Source organism: Centropristis striata, chromosome 2 (genome assembly GCF_030273125.1).
Source record: "Centropristis striata isolate RG_2023a ecotype Rhode Island chromosome 2, C.striata_1.0, whole genome shotgun sequence".
In the NCBI taxonomy this organism is placed as follows: Eukaryota; Metazoa; Chordata; class Actinopteri; order Perciformes; family Serranidae; genus Centropristis; species Centropristis striata.
Genome location: NC_081518.1, coordinates 45,214,990 through 45,237,041, shown reverse-complemented (window position 1 = coordinate 45,237,041; position 22,052 = coordinate 45,214,990). Strand labels below are relative to the sequence as shown.

The 22,052-nt window shown below is 40.9% G+C and overlaps 1 protein-coding gene across 1 annotated transcript in view; it reads left to right on the top strand.

Annotated features, from left to right (window-relative positions):
* The window catches only part of LOC131986922 (bromodomain adjacent to zinc finger domain protein 2B-like), a 74,141-nt gene that overhangs the window by 21,755 nt on the left and 30,334 nt on the right, over nucleotides 1–22,052 (top strand). The window contains 1 exon segment of the mRNA XM_059352064.1: nucleotides 19,137–19,316. Coding sequence (XP_059208047.1) covers nucleotides 19,139–19,316 — 178 coding nt within the window. The 5' untranslated portion in view covers nucleotides 19,137–19,138.

Genomic DNA, 22,052 nt, shown 5'->3' with positions numbered 1-22,052 from the left:
CTTTCTCAACACATTCGTCATGTTTAATTTGATTTCAAAGTGATTTGTTTGCTGCTTTTTTGATTCGTTCTTTGGATTTGGACTTCTCTCACAAGATAGTCCCAGTGAGCCTCATGCTCTCTGTTTGTACAAAGTCATGAAGTTTGGATTATATCGATATACTTGCATGGTTAGACACATGCATGAATTTAAATATATACAATTTTCAACATTATCTGTTTCATCACTTTATCAAAATTCTTGAAATTTAACAAATTAAACATCTGCATATTTGTTTGTTGTCTCTCTCACCAAACGAGCTAAGCTAGCTAATAGCCAGATAAGTCCTGATGATGAAGCATTAAATAATAATAATACAATCAAAGTTCATATAACCAGCTGGTTAACAAAGTGGCAATTAATTAAAGTGAGGTTAAATTAATTCTCTAGAAGTTTTCTTTTTTCTTTTTTGCAATAGTAAATATTTAGATGTGAGACTAAAAACTTTAATACTCAGGTACTTTACCTGATTCCACTCTTGAAAAGCTATTGAAGTATTAGTCTCTTAGTATAAAACCTAGACATTCACACTTGGCCTTGTGCCTTTAATGCAGAGAGACAAAGCAAAACACCCACACACTCCTTCTCTCCAGAGTTGGCACGTGCACACACACACACACACACACACACACACAGAAACATTATGTGGTGTGACAGGACGTCACATATTCAGAGTTTCACAGCAGGCTGGCATTCCAGAACAGCAAAGAAGAGATAATGTCAGTGCACTGCTGGTTAACTCACTGTTTTATCCTGTTTCTAGGCCACAAAGCGTGAAGGGTGTCTGTTTATGACACACACACACATGCCACACATGCCACACATAGACACATAGACACACATAGACACACACAGACACACATAGACACACAGACACACACAGACACACAAACCACTTGCAGAGACCACTTTGCCTCTCCCAGCCTGTTAGACGACAAAGGCTAAAATAACCTACAAGTGACAAAAGATGCCCAGAGAGGCAGCTGGTAGACAAAAGCTATACACTCTTCTGTGATTGTATTTGTCTTTTTTTCTTGACATATGGTTTATGGAATCAGGAAGTGTGCCACACTGACTGACAGGATGTAGGATGATGTCGTGTTTGTGTTTGAAACAAGCTTTTAGAGGTCACAGTCCCATAAAATAGCCTTTTTTTCTTGCCATATTATTGTTCAACACATCTACTTAAAGGGCAGGCTTTGTGAGTGTGTTGATTCGTCGTAACCCAGTGGAGCTATATTTAAATGAAGAAATCATAAAATTCACCTAGTCAGCAGCGGAAAAAAGAGCTTCCTCTCCAAACCGCCCACACCGCTTTCAGCCTTGTTGTGACTTGTTTGTCTGTCGTTGGAGGATTTCGGCTTCTTCCAGAACAATTGCACTTAAAACCCTCAGCTCCAGAGGATGGGAGCTGGTTACACAGCAACAGAACACAGAAACACAAGAGACTGGAACTGGAAAACACTCCTCTCCCACCACGGCGTTAGCCTCTCTCTGTATGCATGTCAGGTGCATGCATGCTATTGTTGCTTTCATCACTGGTGTGTGTTGTCATGTGCAGCTGTTTGCTCTCCTGTTAGTCTCTGTGTAGTGAGTTAGTGGAGTTGCGGCAGCGTGGAGCTTCTCTTCACTCGGAGCTTCTCTCTGATTTATTCTTAACATCTGTCTTTGGCAGGTGTGTGGAACCACAAGGTCCTCGCTCCGAGCCTGTGATGTAGCTATGATTACGGGCAGTGTGTGTGTCTCTGGATGTGTGTGTGTTCATTTGTGCAAAACAACAGAGAGGGCCTTTCTCCACCCCCTCCTTGGGATGAGTCATATTTGAGCCCTGTGTAATCCAAGCTGTGTTTCATGTGTGTGAACAGACAGACCCTGAGCAGTGGTCTTGGTCCTGATCCCTCTGGGCCAGTGAGTGGGTGAGACACGGCTATCAACAACAGGCCCGGGCAGCTTCGGTTTCAGCCTGCAACACCAGGAATCTGCACACACACACACACACACACACACACCAAACACAAGCATACATTCACACGTAGAGGCTGAACTATTATTCCTGTCCCTTCTTAGCTCCGCCTCCAGTAATATCAGGTAACAAAAGGCTGCTTTGGGATTGGTTCAACTATAAGGAAGTGTTGGGATCAAGAGGATGGGCCAGTGGGGATAGTTCTCATGAAAAGATAGTGTGACACAACGCTGTGGCTCAGTCTCACACAGGTAACTCTGTGTGTGTGTGTGTGTGTGTGTGTGTGTGTGTGTGTGTGTATTTAAGGTCACGTGTGATTGCAGTGCAGTAATGTCAAGGCTGGGCTTGACACAGTCAACAATGGAAGCTCAAATATTTTGACTTTTCATATAAAATCACACAGAGGAAGTGTGGTGACACAGGAAATAGGGCCGTGTCACTGCAGGGAGAGCAGCTCTACTTTGTGGAGATTCTGCTCAGCATTTCAAAGCGCCCCATCGCTGGTGTGACAAAACTCTTTTAAAGGCACAGCTGGACTTTTTAAAAGGGTATTCTACATTTGCCCCCAGGGGGGTGAAAGTGTCCTGGATAGAGCAGCAGAAAGGTGATACTGGTAAAACGGAGCTGTTTCCCATTAGACCGTCATTTATCATGTTTCATTCTGCATGTAAGGGAAAAGTATCACATTTTATCACAAATTGAACCACAGAGAATAAAATCCTTTTCTCATCCATGTAAAATATTAAGATGAAATGTAAGTTTCTCCTGATGGAAAAAAACATAAATCCAAGCAGTTGTAATATTCTGTATGTTGCCAGATATATCTTGCCCTGATTTTGTCTCTTGACAATGATGGAAAGGTGCAAAGAAACAAGAACACAAGGATCGGACAATGACATTCTCACTTTGCGATCATTCACTGAATCTTTTTGGAGCAGTTTTTTCTTTTCTTCAGAAATACTTTGAATCAGATGTCACAATAACAGAGCAGCAAGAAAGGGAAAGATAAAGAACAAGTAACATTATGCTGACCCCCATGTTGTACAGCTCTGGTTTTAATCCCAGTTTATTGATTGTGAATTTCCTTGTTTTAGTGTCAAAGAGTATTTGGTAACAGCCTTAAACATTAGTTAGTTTTGTGTGTCTGCCACAAACTAATTCAACACGTTCGTACATATTTTTCCAGCACTATCAAAGTACTTAAACAATGATTTTACATGTGCATGAATCAGTGGAGCTCAAAGTAAAGCTGAATAACTGTGGCCTGCTAATCTCTCTTGATGCTCAATTGGCATGTTGCTTTATTACCTAAACATTAAGAAACAAGTGAACATGGCTGAGCTCTAGTTGCTCGCCAGCTGTGAGCATTTTGGCAAGTTATGCAACAATTGCAACAATTTATTTCCACTGCCAGAAAAACAGAAAACACTAATCTTTCAGCAACACATTTTATTAATGCAAATAATGTTGAAAATGATGTTGCAAAATATGTTACAACACTTTTCACACAGCATGTTCGAGGTGGAAATGAAAGTTCCGGAGGTGAAATGGGGGGACAGATTTGTTCTGATCTGGCAACCGAGATGGTGATGAAGCCACAACAAACCAGCCAGCATCTGGAGAAGGACAGCCGTCACTCAGACTACATAGTTTGTTATTAAAAATTAACATTGCGTGCTATAGTACGGCTTATTCACATTATCTCCTGCTGCCTCTCTCTCTCACACACACACACACACACACACACACACACACACACACACACACACACACACACCTTTAAGAGGCATGCTGTATCCATCCTCTGTTCTTCTGAGAGAACCATCATGCTGTAGCTGCAGTAGCAGGACGGATCAGCTGGTTGATTAACGCGTGTGTTTGCAGGTTGGGCGTGATGTCAGCGCTGTTGTTTACATTGTTTCATGTCTCTTTCTCCCGTTTGTCCATCGAACATCCAGTCAAGAAGAGGATATCGTCTCTGGGTCAGATCTGGCTAGTGACTACTTAGTGTTGTAGTCTTATAAAACCAGACAGGACAGCTTTCACCCTGTGATTATAGACCACCAACGTTATTGGGGGCAGCAAACATCATTACAAGGCTTCGTGTCACTGGAGTCAGTCAGCATCTCAGGGCTTAGCAAGAAAATTATGAGTCTAGTGAAGAAATCTTCTGGATACAAACCAAACCCAAAGGCATACAAGCAGCTAGTTGCCTGTTATTATACGGCATGCAGGCTCGGATCTCTAATAAATGTTTTTATACGTTTTATTAACTGATTGAGTGACTCTATATTCCTGCTGCTTGTTTAAATAGATTAGATCAGTGTTTATGTTATAATAATAATAATAATAATAACCCTCACCTATTCATATCTAACCTGACATCTGGTCATTTTTTCAATAATCCTGTTAATACTATCTTCCCCAACATGTGTCAGTGCTGCTGTGTTTTCCCACCACTACTCCAGCTTTAATAATAATAATAATAATAAATAGGTTCAGTGGTGGAAATGAACAAAGTACTGTAGTCAAGTACTGAACAATTAAGATGTTTTGTAGCATTTTCAGAATTTTGCAAACCAAACAATCATTGCAGCTCCGTTTCTTGTACCTCAACTAAAACAAAACAAAATCCTGCATGAGTAGAAATAATTTATTCATATACAACCCCAATTTTAGAAAAGTTGGGACACTGTGAAAAACATAAATAAAAACAATATGCACCAAATTCAGATTTCAGAATTCAAAGTTTGACATTTAATGCTCAAAATGTTCATCACTTTGAGCATTAAATGTCTTGGCTTTGTACAGTTGTTTTTTTATTATTGAATATAGTTCACAAAGGAATTGCAAATCCTTGCATTCTTTTTTTTTTATTACCTCCTTCACAGCGTCCTTGTTTTTGTTTTTCTTGTTGTTTTTTTTAAATCAGGGCTGTAATATGTATATATTCAACAGCCTCAGGAGATTTTTCTGCCATGAGTACTTTTACATTAAGTACATTTTCCTCTTTATACTTTTAGGTTAAGTAACATTTTGAATACAGGACTTTTTCATGTAACAAAAGTATTTTTTAAAGTGTTTTATCAATACTTGTTCTTAAAGGATCTGAATCTTCCCCCACCATTGCATGTGTTAACCTTTAAAAGGTTAAATATGATAATTAATGTCTTCCTCTGAAGAAACAGAAAACATAAAATGAGATATTCAAATGTGTTTATAGCACATATATGTTTGCATTTCCTAATATATAAACCCCAAACCATTTCTGTATTTTATTATCCACAATTTATTCAAGACTTTCTCTACTTTGTGAACATTCATAACAATTATTAAAGATAACTTCTGTCATAGTTAATCGTCAATAATTAGTAAAATGTGATTGGAAGACATCAGATATTATGCTGTAATTGTGAACGTATGTTTTATATACACACATCAGTGTTATTAGCTGATATCACTTCAACTAATCACACTGGGCTGTTCTGGTCAGTTTGGACATGTTCAGCTCAGTACTGACTCAGTAAAACCTGAACCAACAAACTGCTGTAGATGTTTGGAGGGACAGCTGTGGAGTCTGAAGGATGGAACATGCCAGTTAATGTATTAATGTATGCATTTGTTGTGTGGAAGAAGAGACAGGAGTGTTGTCACACGTCACAGAGCAGCAGTCAGGACTACCAGACGAGTTCTGACACGTTTAAAATAAAGTGATGAGATTGTTGAAGATTTGCCCTTGACACCGTCTTCCTCCCTACTTTCTGTCTGGAGCGCAGAGTGGGAGTGAATGCCAAGCTTTATTTGTCTGGAATTATCAGCTCAGTTCATCAGTAAAGGTTGAACAGATTTACTAACTGACACAGTTAGTTTACAGAGACTAATCTGTGATATTTCATTATAAAACCTCAGCAAATACATCTCTCTCTGTGCTCTGGCTGCTTCCTGCACTTCTTGTGTAATATGGATGTAAATTACAGCCTGATACTGCGGCTTATGTGTTTGTGTCTGTTTATGTTTGCACGCGTATGTGTGAACATGTGTGTGTGTGTGTGTGTGTGTGCGTGTGCGTGGGCACACGTGTGTGTGTGTGTGTGTGTGTGTTTTTTGTAACAGTACAAAGATGTCCCAAGGGGTTTTTCCCCTTTTCTCATTACAAATGCTAATGTCACATTAATGAAATCGGCTTAGTTTAAGGTTTATAGCGTAGCCTACACTGAGAGATTTGGCCTCGACACTTCCCACAGACGCTGTTTCAAGTTGAATCATACTTTTCTCCTGTGGGCATACTATTCTGAGTTACTCTAAACGTACTGGCCCTCAGTGAAACTTTGGCGAAAGTTTAGGCCAGGAGGTGTTCAACTAAAATGACAAGTTACTAAGCTGAAATCTAACACCACGTCTTTCTAATGTAGGATCCTTTTAACATAATATAAAAATTATATTGATCTACAACATACAAACATCTTCTTTGTTCACTCGTGTAGACATTCATGTAATTAAAAACATATATCTATCTAAACAATAAATAAGAAATAGTGAGCTAATGGTTGGGATGAATGTGCTTAAATATTAATAGTTAATAGGGTTAAAGGTATACTATGCAGGATTTACAGACTCATACAGAAATCGTAACTTATGGACCAGTAGAAGTATGAGGTGGTGTCTGTATCTGCCCACGGCTCTATTTGCCCCTTTCTCTTTATTTCAGTGTGTTCTATGAAAATATCAGGCACAGTGGCGCAAAAACACACATATAATGAGGAAAAACACCAAGAGGACAAAGTTTGTTGAAAACAAGCTGAAGAGGAGGAACCAAGTCTGAATGTTGTGTTAACAAACAGAAAGCAACCATTCCTGCATAGCATGCTTTAACAGTTAGGATTCATAAAGAGACATCATAAAAACAGCAACATTCACTTATATGTAATAAAATGGTTTGTTTACCGAGGATGGAATAAAACATGTTTCTGGTTGCTGTATAGCGTCCTGCTGGAGGGAGTTTCTTCATTAAACAGGGATGTGAAGGGTCCTGAACTATTAATGTTCTTCCTCCTGGTCTGTGTGGTGCTCAGGTCCACCAGCGGTCCCTGGGGCTTCACTATAATCTTGCTGGCAGTGTTAACTATTTTTGTGAGCTTGCTTTTGCTCCTAGCCAGTAAAAATATATTATTTAGTCCCAGCACATTGAACTTAACGCCTGCATTTCGAGTAAAAGAAAACAAGACCGAATCTTGTGAATAACATAAATAAAAAAGTGCTTCTTTTCAAAAAAGTGCAAACAGAGCTATTTTTCTTCCCTTTCCTCTTTATTATGATTCCTTTTCTTTTTGTACTTCCTTTACTAGAGAGAGAAATGGTTGCTTGCAGTTTGAATGGAGTTAGTGCTGAGCCTTGATCGATGCTTTGTTTCAATAATGTTCAAAGCCCAGATAGCTGATTCACAGTTGTAAGGAGATCCAAAGGTGTGTTGTTTGGTTCGATGGCCGGATTGACTGTTTTTATTTAAATGTGTTTTATTGCCCCGATGTGATCCAATGTGTTCTATGTTGTGGTCCCTGTTTGTGTGTGTTCTGTTGTTCTTCCTGTGAACTTCATGCTGTCCTTTTGTCCGGAGCACTGGACCAAACATATTCCCCCGTGATAATAAAGTCGATCTAAATCTGAAACAATTGATTCGATTGGCTGAATTGAGTGAAGCTATTGCCGTATTAACTGGATTAGCTGCGCCGCAGCCTGTAGACGCTCCACCAAGATGATTATTTATTCTCATAAATTGATCAGAAGTTGGTCACAGTCTCCAGTCAGAAGCGTTCAGCGTGTTGCCAAGAAGCAAGAAGTCATCGCTGTAAATTGTGCGACCACAGGCTGTCCAGCTACAGACTGTTAGCTTTAGCTACAGCAGTAATGGCAGGCTAATCTAAACATTGTGTTAATGTGCTAGCAGTGGTTTGTAGAGTCACTGGCTGTTAATCATTGCTCAACAGAAAGCTTGTCAGGCACAACAACATGCCAGAGAGTTAATCATGGTTATAGATCCTTGTTTTTATGCAGAGGACATATTTAACAGCTGGGCTTCTAATCATAAAGCCTTTCCGGAAAGCACATACAGTAATACCAGCAGCGACGACTCCAAGGGTCAAATAAAGATGTGAGAAAAACAACGCTTTAAAATGTGCATGTCTAAATGTATTGTTTTACCATCTCATATAAAATAAAAAATAAAAAAATTGATATAAAACATACGTTTAAACAACCAGAAAATATTCTGTCAGAATAACCTCCAATCTAAAAATGAACCACAATTGTATTTGCTCCTTGTTTTTCTGCCATTTCGACCCTTTAGCCATCAATCTTAGTTATTCTCTCTCTTGAGTGTGATGGGTATTTTGTAACCTCTAACTGGTGTTTTACTTCTTGCCTCAGTTTTTTTTAATTCTAAAGACATTTAAAGCTTTTAAAACAGAGAGTAAGAGGAAGAGATTGTTCTTTGTAATTAAAAGCCAATTTTGTAAAATTGATTAGATTATGCTAATCAAGGGAGATAATATCTTAAAAGCAGTGTGAGGAAGGGAGATAGAGGGAGTGTGAAGAGTGGAAAGGAGTGACAGTCCAGCCGCCATTACAAGCTGCTGATTTCTGCAGAGTGCTTCATAAAATGTCAGAGCGCTTCTCCCTGAGCAAGACACTGAAAAATGGCAGCACTGTGATGTGCTGGCACCTCACCTGCTGCACTGTGTGTGTGTGTGTGTGTGTGTGTGTGTGTGTGTGTGTGTGTGTGAGAGAGAGAGAGGAAGAGAGAGTATCAGTGTGTGTGCATTTGTGCAAGTGTGTGCTTGCCCGTGTGTACATGCCTGTGTGCGTGTGTTTTTTTACATCTGCGAGTGTGTGTGTGTGTGTGTGTGTGTGTGTGTGTGTGTGTGTGTGTCCATGCTGGCCTCCCTCCCATGTTGCAGTGAAGCAGAACAGAGTGGCTGACTGCCCGCTGCTTTGCCTCCCTCTCTGTCAATACAACACTATTCTCTTCCAGCAGTCATTTTCACATGTTTAACATTAAGTAAAGCACCGTTTGAACAGAGAATACAAGTGATTGACATATTGAGTTTAATGCTGGTGGATTTTTCTCTCATCAGAGCTTATGTTGCCAGATTGTTGTTGTGAAACTACTCAATAGCTTTTAAGACTTTCATCTGATTTCAGCATTGGAGCCGTGTGGCTTGTGTTCCACTGTAAACACTAACATGTTTACCACCTCATGTTAAGTGCTTAATGTTGATGTTTACCTTCATTTGCCTTTTAGCATTTGTCTGTTTTTTTGCGTGTTGGAACGGGAAGCCAGGGTCCTTTAATGAAGTCATTACGTGCAGGTGTTATTAATGTTGATTTCAACAAAAGCAGGAAAGGGTGAAAGCAGAGAGCGAGGAGCGGCTGGGGGGGAAAGGTGTGAAGGTGGGGGGTTTCACTAGATAATAAACAGCATCACGCCACAGAAGTGAGCAGCTTTTCATTTAGCCATGTAACAGAAAAAAGAGCCAACTGTATGCAGCGAGTTCCAGGACCAGGGATTAAACCCCCGACACTGCTCTGTGTCTAACATAGCAAAAATATAACTTCATCTAAACTATGTACAGTTATATATATTTATATTTCAGAGTTTGCATGTTCAGGTAATGCAAAAAAACAATAGCAAGTTCACATATCTAATGATCATTTTATTTATTTATCTGACAGAAATTTGAATCATTGGAACTATAAAATGCCTATGAAATGATGAAGTTATGTCTTACCAACCTTTAAAAACTTAGACACTTCAACTGAATATCACAAATAATAATAATAATAATAATAATAATAATGATGATGATGATGATAAGGATGATTCAAGGAATAGGCTCACATTTGAATATATGCTTGATTTTAATCTATGAAATGAAACGATCCTGTCATCATATTTGTTTGTTGTCACTTGGCGTCTCACACCAGAATAACCGTAAGTCAGAATTAAATATTTATGATCAAAAGTTAATACAGCTGATAAAATAAAATGAGAGTTTTAATTGAATTCTGTAAACTTTATTTTTTCGCCATTGCATTTATAGTAACAAATTTAAATAAGATGGCAAAACTGAGTGTGTAAAGTTTAGTTTGAGGCCTTGAAAGTTCTTGAATTTTGCTGTTAAAAACCTGTAATAAACTTCATTTGTTTAGCACTTTTTAAACACTCACAACTGCTTTATATGACAATATACAACAGGAAACAGTCAAGATAAAAAACAACAACAGCTTAAATAAGACATAGAAAATAAGGCCTGATGAAACGGAGTGTGTGATAAATAAAGTGATAAAAGAGGGATAAACACTTCACAAACAACAGAATTATTGTTTAAAAAATGTAAAAGGAGGAACAGAGTTTTCAAACCTTAGCTCACAATAAACTAAAATAAAAACACAAAGAAAAGTAGAAACCCTCACAGCTGCAACCAGATAATGTTTGGCTTTGCTTAAAAAACTGACTTAGAAGATTAATTGATAATCAAAAAAGATGCAGATACATGTTCTTTCAATCGACTTGGAATATGAGAAGTTGCTGTGATTGGTCATTTATTGTCATATATATGTATAAACAAACATACATGTTTCACCCCAAAAAGAGTTTTTAGTTTCCCTGTATTGTGTAAAGTGGCCATAACGGTTAAATAAAGTCAATGATGATAAAATGTGCAGCGTTGCAGAGGTTCAATATGTAAACATTTCATTAAATATGTAAACATTTCATGGATATCTATAGTGAAGAAGGAACAGAACAGGGTTCTGCAGCTTAGTGTAGCTGTGGGGAGCAGTATAGATTAAGGCCTGTGACTGTCCATGCTCTAGTTACTGTGTTCTGTGTAACATTATGATCCTGAGGACCTCTCCTCCTGTAACTGTAGTCATGATAAGCTATTTCTGCCATCACACCACTTATCTGAATTGTGTCACATTTGCACAGTGATATTAGTTATCTGCTGCTAGTAAAGTTTCAGTTGAACAGAACAGACTCTGAATGGTTTCTTCCATGAAACGGACAGACGGCTCCAACGACTGCTGAAGCAAAGCTCGCCGCTCTCCATTGTTCTGTCACTGTCACTTTGTTTTGCCATTTGACATGCATGTCATTTGCATTATGCATATCTGGAGTACTGCACTCATTCTCTCTCTCTCTCTCTCTCTCTCTCTCTCTCTCTCTCTCTCTCTCTCTCTCTCTCTTTCTCTCTCTCTCTCTCTCTCTCTCTCTCTCTCTCTCTCTCTCTCTCTCTCCTTTCCTTGATACTCCCTGATCACTGATGCTATTTCCTGTTATTCCGTTTTATGTATTTTTGTATTTCCTGCATTTATTCAAATATGTGCAGTTCGTGGAATGTGGGGTATCTTAATTAGATTTAAACAGGAAATCACACTCGATAGTGGAAATCCACAGTTTATATCAGAACTTTTGTGTCATCTGATACCTGATACAAGCTCAAAATAAAACACTATACATCAATAAGTATTACTTTATTTAATATATTTATTGGTGCAACAAAGCGCTACATGTGTTGCTGTTCAACTGTTTCATTTGTTACGACAAGATACAAGTTGTAAATTACAATGACAACGTTTTTTAATAATACAAAACAAATACTATGAAAAGCTAATTATTTTACAATATTAGTATAGTGAATCTTTTAATTAACATTTCCTTTATTACCTTTTGTTAATTTGGAAACAAGGCAAAATTGTTTTACATGTGTCTATTGGGTGCAAAAAAAAAAGACTTCAAAATGTGATTGTTGCTTCAATGCATCAGTTTGCTGCAGCTCCTCATCATTCTCACTGCAAATATTCTGTTCTCTCGCCTCCAAACACAAAAGAGCTATACTTATAGAGTTAGTATAACGGAACCGGGCACTGTAAGTAATTAAAAATGCATTTTTAGTGGATTTAGTTCGCAACATTTTGCAAACGTCTGCAAATGTCTTGTTAAATATGGAGGAATTCAGTAACTGTATTTAACATGTGTGGCATATTTTGAGAAGTGAGTTGTGCGCCTCGTATCTAAGCTCAGTGTTTCAGGCCTCAGGGTACATTTTTTGCAAATCATCAGTTTGGCTCTTAGCATTGACTTACATACAATAAAGCTCTGTTGTGAAAATTGGACGTGAGCAAATGTAAAAGACTACAGTGTGTAATATAAATGGTAATTAACCTTAACAGGCATTGGCTTACCACTCACCGTGCCTCCAATGCATCCGGAGAATGTGTGTGCATGTATATTTGTGTGTGTGTGTGTGTGTGTGTGTGTGTGTAGGTGTGTGTGTTAATATGTGTGTATTCTCTGAAGCATGAAGATGATGTTATTCTGTGCTTCCAAACTGCTCCAAAGTCATTATGGACTCTTGTAGACACATGCAGCCAGTGGCGAGCAGATCTGGTTCAGTCTGCAGAAAAAGCGTAATGAGCATTGAGACTGGCAGATGAGTGTGAGTGGCTAGCAGAGGGAGAAGGGCAGATTCATCAGGGATGATTGCCTGATATACACTTCTGGTTTTTTGATGTGAAGACCCTGCTAGGTTACCATGGGGAGAATAATTAGCTCTGGCTGGATGCAGATGCGAATGAGCATAAGAGATGGGAATTTTCTTATTGAGCTTACTTTATGATACTTAGAATGGCGCATATGGGTGTGCTTGTGTGCACACACACACACACACACACACACACACACACACACACACACACACACACACACACACACACAGACACACACACACTCACTCACTAGCGGCTCATTCTCTTCTATTTATGGCCAGGAAATGGGAGTAGTGCTATGTCTGGTTGAGCTGAGTAACACTATTCTGTCACACATAGGTTTGACATCAAACACAAGTGACAAGCCTATCCTATTCCTCTCCACCGAGTCATCACCATGTCCCAAAATCACATTATTGTCAGTGGGAACCCAGCAGAGACGGATGGTGAGTAGGGGTGTTGATTCCAGCCTTTGGCATCTACAGTATGCTTGAAAAGGCAAATAAAGCCATTTGGCAAGAGCTGATTTCTTGTCATTTCAAAAATATACAGAATGCGCGTGGCGTGCCATTGGGTTTTATATTTTATCTAAAGCCTCTTAAAGCGACATGGATACGTGTGTTCTAGGGCCCAGTGAATGCTGGAGCTGGAAACTCTTCAATGCTAACGCAGCGCTCTAGCATTGGAGACACACAGGACCATATCATTACCTTTCTGCCCTGGCAGGCAGGAACAGCTCTAGCGTGCTAAGCTCAGTGTTACATGGAGGCAGGCAGCAGGCAGTGGTGTGGTGTAATCAGACCTGTGGCCAGCACCACTGCCAGGGCTAGCTGGGGCTAGCCGGGGCTAGCTGGGGCTAGCGGGGGCTAGCGGGGCGGGTGAGGGATGGTGAGGGATGGTGCCCATCCCCTACATGCCCTGCTCTGCCATCTGTCACTGGGAGGCTCTGTTGTCACCTAGACAGGCCACACTGGGGCATGCTGTCTCTTTGTGCTGCTTGGCTCAGTCCTCTGGCACTTTACGAGACACTTCCCTACTTCTGCACATATCCAATTTAATATCACGATTCAGTGATTCTGTAAAGATTTTTTATTTGGTGAATTAAAATTTACTTCACTACGGCCCTTTTCCCAAAGTTTCCCAAAGTGCCAAAGTGATATAATACCCCAAATTCAATGGGGCAGGAACAATTAATATAGTCATTTTCATTTAAAAGGAGCAAACATTCCCTGACTTCAGCCTCTCAAATCTGAAGATTTGTTGTTTTTTACACGGTATGAAAGTTTCACATCACAACTAGAGACCAAAAGGATCACAGTTATCAGGATCATTGCAGTATTGTTTATATGTGCTGAAAATGTTAAAAAGTACTGACACACACATTAATAATTCCATCAAGCTTTATATTGAAAACTTTTTTTGTTTGCATAAACATTAAAATAATAACATAGCTAATAGCTCATGTAAACATATGAAAACCATATCAAATGAGCATTAATGATAAACACAACACCATGTTACCGTGAGAAGAAACCTAACGGATCCTGTACGTTTGTCAAAGTGCAGTAATGAAACACAGTTTTAATGATAATCGATATTTGAAATCATAACTCTAATGACTGCTGGGAAACTGGTAACTGTTTGATCACTGGTTTAAAGAGCCATCAACAACAAGAACCATAACTATATTGATAAATATAACTAAAACAATGTGAGTATCCACACTGATGAAAGATTACACATTGTTGTTTCTTAAATACGATAAATTAGCTTTCATTACACACCTTACAAAAATATTCTTATTGATAAGTAGCTGAAAAGAAGCTGCTGCGTCTTTCAGCACCACAGAGATGAGGAGACAGAGAGAGATATTGATTTCAATACTTAAACTTTATTACACCTTATTTATTATGAAATCCAGTTAAAACCTGACACCTGGTAAATTGGGATGGATTTTGATTGGCTTTCAGTTTTTCAGTCGCTTCAGGTTCTGACGGCTCATTGGACAAAAAAACTATTTGATATATATTGATGAACTTTATTTTTTGTTTTGAAATGATTTAGACTAAATGATCAATCAACAACCTGAGAATGAATCACACTATTTCACACTGTTTGACCTTTCAGTTTGTGAAAGCAGTGACACAGTTCACACTGTCTCTTTAAATGTTCTCTGGGTTGATGTTTGACTCTGGACAAAGGTTGTCACTTAATTTTTTGCCAAGACGCCCGGTTATGTCATTTCCTGGCTGACGGTGAGTGTGTCAGTGTGTGTGTGTGTGTGTGTTTGTGTGTGTCAGTGTGTGTGTGTGTGTGTGTGTGTGTGTGTGTGTGTGCAGGGAGGGGAGGGATGAAGGGAGGAGAAAAGGAAAAGGGGTCAGGCTAGCTTGTGCGTGCACTCTGCTGTAAGCAAGATGATCTTGCTCAGTTAGTGTTCATTGCCAACAAGCATGCAAAGAACAAACATCCACATCCATACGCACAAAAAACACACACACACCCACACGAACATATACACACACAAAGAGGGATGGAAGTTCAACCATGTGCCTGAACAGCAGCTATGCAAGGTCAGAAATAAAAGATGTTCTTGCTGATTCAGTGTCAATGCTCTCACTTTCACACACACAGCAACAGAAAGTACCTTTCTGTTGCTGTGTGTGTGTGTGTGTGTGTGTGTGTGCCATTCAATAATGAGTCATTCATGAGAACTAACAGACAGTCAGTGGATACTGGACTAGTATTATCAGTTCTCAGAAAGCCCCTCAGTATTTACTGGAAGTGGTGGTATAAAAAACAAGTCAATGTGATTGTTTGGAGTTAAATGTAAAAAAAATGAAAGGAGGACTGACTCCAATTCACTGATTAAACTAGAAGTGCTAATGGTGGATTAGTCATTCGGATCCTCTTCCTCACCAGCAACCTTCATCATGACACACTTGCTATTTTGACATTTCTCTTGTTAGCTGCTGGGAGCAGGACACGGCCAATAGAGGTCTGTGTTTGACACAGTTACAGATTACAATAAAAGGCGAGAGTAAGAGCTCCAGAGGAGAGAGTGGATGCTGATGATACAGTCTTTATGTGCTGCAGTACGGAGGAAGAGGAAGAGGAGGAGAGCTGGGAGCCACCGTGTGTCTTTGAATGGGGTCAGGGCATCATGGGGAATAATGCTTCTCCCTGCTCTTGCGCCAGGCGCTCCTTCCATTACGGCTGGAGAAGAGACATTGTGTCCACACTCTGATTACCACTGATCCATGCTGATGACTCTGTTGGCGGATTATCTCAGTTAGTATCAGCCATCTGTTACTGTGTGTATGTGTGTGTGTTTTGTGTGTGTGTGTTGAAGGGGCGAGGAGGAAAGGGGCAGAGTGAGACACACGGGGGGTTGAATAGTTTCAGGCTGTGACACACACACTCTCACACATATGCACACAAACACACTTCTATAGGCACATGCATTGGCAGTCTTTTGTAAAACCGCTGCACGCGTAACCAAGCACCATCACGCAACACAGACACACAACACCGCAAAACATATGCATGATGTAAGGCCACATACTAAGCAGCACAGCCCATTACCACCGCCCAATGCACGCACTCTATCTCTCCTTTATACCATTCTGCCCTGCTTTCAGATGCTCCTGACATGTGAAGGCTCCTATATGAAGGCCACATGCAATCATAAAACCGCAGAGCTGTTTATAGCTACACTATCTCCTGAAGGGCCGTAGCATCCAGCCACTATTAGCTGCATGCGTTGACAGCTGGGTGCTGTGGTGTATTTGTGGACGTGACTCTGAATCCGGCGCAGGAACACATCTTATAAATCATAGTTCAGCCATTAGCATAAATTCTCCCTTCTCCTTGCATCTGCGAGACCTGCTGTTTCTGGTTGCAGCGCTCCATGTTGATTGGTTGGTGTTGTTCAAGTCAAATTGATTTAGCCGTTCACGGAGATTATAACGCTCGCCTTATACCGCCACTGTGGTGTGCCGTTAATTACCTATAAAATCAAGCTAATTCTGATGCTAAATCCATTTTAATTTCTCATAATTAAGTCAGGATTGGATCCTTAAATACCTTGGCGCTCCATTATTGTTGCAATCATTGTTGTGGCTGTGCATTTGGTGGTGCATTGCTGAGCTCAATCTTATTATTGTTATTAGATTTAATTGCACTAAGTGATCAGTTTGTAGTTGTCGGAGGAAGATGGACTTGCCTCGCAGTCGTTTTTCTCTCTGCTGTCCTTTCTCTCTCCATCTCTCATCCCAGAAAGAGGCCCTTTGAGAGATTGTGAGAGATGAGAGGAGATGAGGGGGAGGGGAGCTCTGCTTTACACCTCTGCAAAGGAGGGATTGCTTTTTTGTTGTTTGTTAGGGGGGAAATCAATTCTGTTCACATCATCACGTTTTGACAAGGCGAGACATTAAGTGCAGATATTGAGAAACGACAGGAATGGTTTACAGCCTGTCCTTCATCTTCTCCACTCTTTTCCTTTTCTTCTGTCTTTTTTTTCCACAACAAAATCAGAGAGTATTGTCTTGCTTATCCTCCCCCCCTCCGCTCAATCTTTCCATTTCTTTCTCTCCCTCTTTCTCTGTTTTTTCTTCCCTGTGAAAAAGGTAGGGAATGATCCGCTTCACTTACCAGCTGACACCACATAAGCTTGCTCGTCCTCTGAGACACAAGCCTTTTGTTTACATGTGCATTATGATAATTATGAAGGGCCACAGCTCCTCTCCATTTTCGTCACACTTCTAATGATACTTACATTTTTTGTCAGGATCAACCACGGAAAATAACTCTTTTTTTTTTATCTTGCGAAAGAATCTTTTTTTTTCACCCTAACCTGACATTTAAAGGGTGACAGCCGAAGTGAGGGAGCACAGAGTGTGACAGCCGTTCATGCAGCAGAATGTGGCGGAGAGCTAGCAGTTTTTTGGTAAAGATTACAATAAAACACTTCATCTTCACTCAGCCAGGAATGTATCCTTGTAACTAATATGTAACGTTCATTTATGTGGCGTTCAGGCTGATAATTTGGCTCTTTAACCCACATCCTGTCACCTCGCATGAGAGGCCACTCAGACGACCTTTGACCTTGCTCATAATCACACAACCACCGTGGTTTCACTGCAGCAGTGGCAGTCATGGCTGCCCAAGTCCGATGGCTCACCAGCCTCCTCCCCGCGGACTGCAGCAGGTTTTCTTGTCATCCGCCTCTCGCTCTCCCTCTCTCCCTCTCCCGCTCTCCCTCTCTCTTGTCAGTGTTGCTCCTGGCGAAAGGCTGATACTTGATATTCAGAGGATAGCAGCTTTTGTCTCAGAGATTTAATCAGTGGCTCTGCTCCCACTGCAGAGGAGAGAGGGAGGGAGGGTGGTGGAGGGGTGGCAGGAGAGAGGGAAGGAAAGAGAGATGGAGGCAGAGACTGTTTATGTGTAATGACACAATAACAAAGCCTGCCTGTAAAACACAATCTGCAAACTGTGCTTTTGAAGGGGATTTTCAGTCCTGGATTAGTGTCAGGCAGAGGGATATGGAAAAGGAGAAGAGAGAAAAAGAGTCAGGTTGATGTGATAGACAGGGGAGGTGATTCTGTGTGTGTGTTTGTCTGCAGCGGGGGTTGAAACGTGTAAGTCTGTGCTCACGCATGTGTGTGTGTGTGCAAATTCATGTGTTTTGAAACAGTTTTGTATTTATTTGGCTGCACAAGTTAGCGGGCTGTGTGGGCACAGCCACATTGTGCTCTCAGTTGTAAGCAAAAGGGGATTAAAGTTGAATAATGTAAGTAAAATATTTGTATGCAGAATGGCCAAATGTTTCTTGTGAGGGTTTATATTGTTGGTTTGTTGATAATGGCTGGCATGGTGACTCTGAGACTGATAATGGAAAGCTGCCGTGTTGGTTAATGCACCCATCATCTAAAAGCCTCTCCATTTAGTTCTAGTTGAAACTGAAAGGACTCTGGGAGCAATGTTGTCTTTAAAGGCCTCAAAGAGCTCTTAAATTTAAATGTCATTCTTTTTCATCAAGGAGATGTAAAGGGATCCTGGTTGACAAACACATTTGCGTGTCAGTTTGTTTGCACATGTGAGCCTCTGTGTGCCTGACAGAGAGAACGGAGGAGAAAAGTGAATTTTTTTGCTTTTGGGTCTTTCCAAACATCCCTCCAACCTCAGCAGAGTGAGCTCTAAAGTAAAAGTGACTGTCTTATTGCAAAACACACTCTCTGCACTGACATTTTCTTGCATCAAAATGTAAAACCTGCTTTGTTGTCCGATGTGAGAGTCCTTAAAGACGTCATCCTCTTCTCTAGCCCATATAGAATCAATGGAGGCTGGGAGCCAGTGAGCATGGCTAAATAGAAATATTGTTCAGGGGAAGTGAGATGTGAAAGGAAAAGTGTCAGGAGATGTGTGTGTGTGTGTGTGTGTGTGTGTGTGTGTGTGTGTGTGTGCGTGCATGCGTGCCAGAACATGTTGTGTAGGTGTGACAATATACATGTGTGTGTATGTGTTTAGGCGTGTGTGTGTGTGTGTGTGTGCTCTGCTATTGTAACCCTGCTGATTGGATTGTGTTTGACAGATATGGAGTCTGGAGAGCGGCTGGCCTCCCCTGCGCCCACCCTGTCTGCTGCTCGCACCTCCTCCCCTGCGGCCTCTTCCTCCTCCTCCTCTTCCTCCTCTTCATCATCCCCTGCTCCCCACTCTAAGAGCAGCCTGGCCCCGAGCCCCTCAGCACTGGGATCCACCCTCAGCACCTCTGGTAAGAACCACTTTTTTCTTCTCTGTCAGTCTCCGTCTCTCAGAAACCATGTGTGTACAGAAGAAACAACACCAGCAAACAGTCCTCGTGAAACCATAAAAACATGCCAAATATGGTCACCTTCATGTCTTGATAGCATTCAGAATCCTCTTCATTTCTTTACCATGAAAAATGAGTTTCCTCCGGTATTAATTATACAGTTATTTTGCAGCTTGTGTGAATACACCTCTCTCCCAGCTACAAGGATTTTTTTCCTGACAGCTTGGGTTGCAATTGAAAAGCTGCTGCATTAATGAATCCCAAACAATTAGGGGGCTCTTTTGTGTGAGAAACACACACATGCTTCGCCATGTCTCCTGACAACCTTCAGCTCTCTGGCTCCAGCTGCCTCAGAGTCAGGCTCAGCACGACACTGCATGCGTGTGTGTGTGTGTGTGTGTGTGTGTGTGAGAGAGAGAGAGAGAGAGAGAGAGAGAGAGAGAGAGAGAGAGAGAGAGAGAGAGAGAGAGAGACCCTCTGCCTGCATGATTTAACATTTGTCAGCCACTCAGTGTCTAGTCAGCCCTGTCCAGCATCCAGGCTCTTTTCTGTGTATTGGTCAAAGCCATTAGGCAAAGAGGAGTGTGTGTATTTGTGTGTATGTGTTTGTATCTCTGTGTGCTTTTCAAATATCCCTTGTGAGAGCGAGTGAATCATTTGCTCATGCTCTCTTTCTCCTCATTTCTTAATGTCTTGCTGTTTTTTTTCATAAGCCTACTATACACACACAGAGAGGCATACACACATAAACTCAGATTGCGCTGAGCGGGGAACAGCATATTCTCTCTGATTGTTGTGTTTTCAGTCTGTTACGAGAAGAGGAAGAAGAAGAGAGCAAAATAAAGCCCCTTGTTTTGTCCTCCATCTCCTCAGTGTTGCCCCAAAGAAGAAGCCATTAGGAGCATCTCCTCCTTATGCATTATACATCCCTCTTATCCCTCTGTGCCATTACGTGTGCTCAGATTTTCTAGATAAGCGATTTTGGACTGAGCGTCAAATGAAATGCTGAGAGGCAGGCTGTTAGCTGAACTTCTGCTGCGCTACGTGGGTATTAAGCAAGCCAGTTCTTTTCCATTTCATAGCTGTTCATTGTGCAGACTGTAATGCAAACATGTACACACACGATATGGATACACAAACAAGCCAAAAAGAGTTGAGTTAGGCTTCTCTTTCCCACATCCAACTATCATAATTAAAAGGAAAAACCGTCTCAACCAGAACGAAAGAATGTGTCAAGTGTTTTGTGTAAGCAGGTAACATCACTAATTACATATTGGAGAGATATAGTTTCATCACAGAATAGGAAGCCATTGATTCAAGGTTCTTTGCCAATTTGCCAATAACACTCCTGAAAAAATCTGAAGAACATATAAATGAGCGCGGACTCTGTGCACGTGTGTGTGTGTGTGTGTGCGTGTGTGTGTGTGCGTGTGTGTGTGTGTGAGTGTGTGTGTGTGTGTGTGTGTGTGTGTGTGTGTGTGTGTGTGTGTGTGTGTGTGTGTGTTGCGTCTGTCATTGATGAGGATATCACTTGGAGAATAAAAGCTGATCGGCGCTTGTAGCACTCTCTTCTTCTGGGATCAACTCACGGATGCAATTAACTTAAATCTGTCTGTGGAAATTTGATTGACTGCAACAAACAACAAATTAATCCCCCTTCGGCAGCATCCAAACATGAAAAAAGCAGGCGGTGCAGTTTGTCAGAGTGGAGGAAGGATTGAAACAGAATGAGAAAGAGGGCAGGGAGCGAGAGAGAGAGAGACAGAGTGAGGAAGAGAGAGGAGGTAATCCTAGGTATGTCTTTCCCGTGCTTCTTCCTCGCTTCAAATTTTTAGATTTAATTATTCGCCTTCTGGAAGCCTGCATTAATATTGAAAAGGCATTTGCAGATGCCTGGAAAGGGAAGGGGTGTGCGGGGGAGAGGTGGGCACCCCAGGCATGGTGGTGCTGTGGCTGGCCTTTCTGCCTTTCTGGGGGTTGCATTGCAGTCGTTTATCTTCGTATCCGCTAGCTGACGCTGGCAAGGCGGCTCTACATATTCAGCATATTCTAATGACATTCAAAAGGCAGATTTGCTGTCTTGTGGTGGAGAGGGGCCTTGAAGGCAACACAAAGGGCTATACTCTCATACGTCACGCTGCTGAGGCTTTGTTTCTCGCCACAGAACCACAAACAGTTTGATTCTCACTTTAAAATAGTGTCTGAGCTGCATCTGTAGAATCATGTTCATTAACGGTCCTGCTCAGTGTTTTCTATAGAGCAGACATAATATAATATATATATAACATAATATCTGGCCTGCTCTGTAAAGTCTCCTCTGGATAATTAGATCTCAGACTGCATTATTTCAGAAAACACTGCTCCGGTGTCACTCTGTTTTACATTTCTGTAGTGTGTGTGAGTGTATAGTAGTTTGACATTTTCATCTACACTGTGCACAACACTTTCCTTTTCTTCAGTCATCACTTTTTTTGCATGTGTATTACCTGGCTTACGCAGAGGCATCAAGCAGGCTTGCTCTCCTTTTTCTGGAATAGAAATTGAATTTGCATGAAATATGCTCACACCAAATTGCATCTGACTCTGGGAGGAGGTAATATGTGGCAGTCGCCCCTGCCAGAAACGATTGTGCTCAGGAAAACGCTAGACGATGATGATGTTGATGAAGTATTCTTCTGTGCTGAAATTGAATGCCAA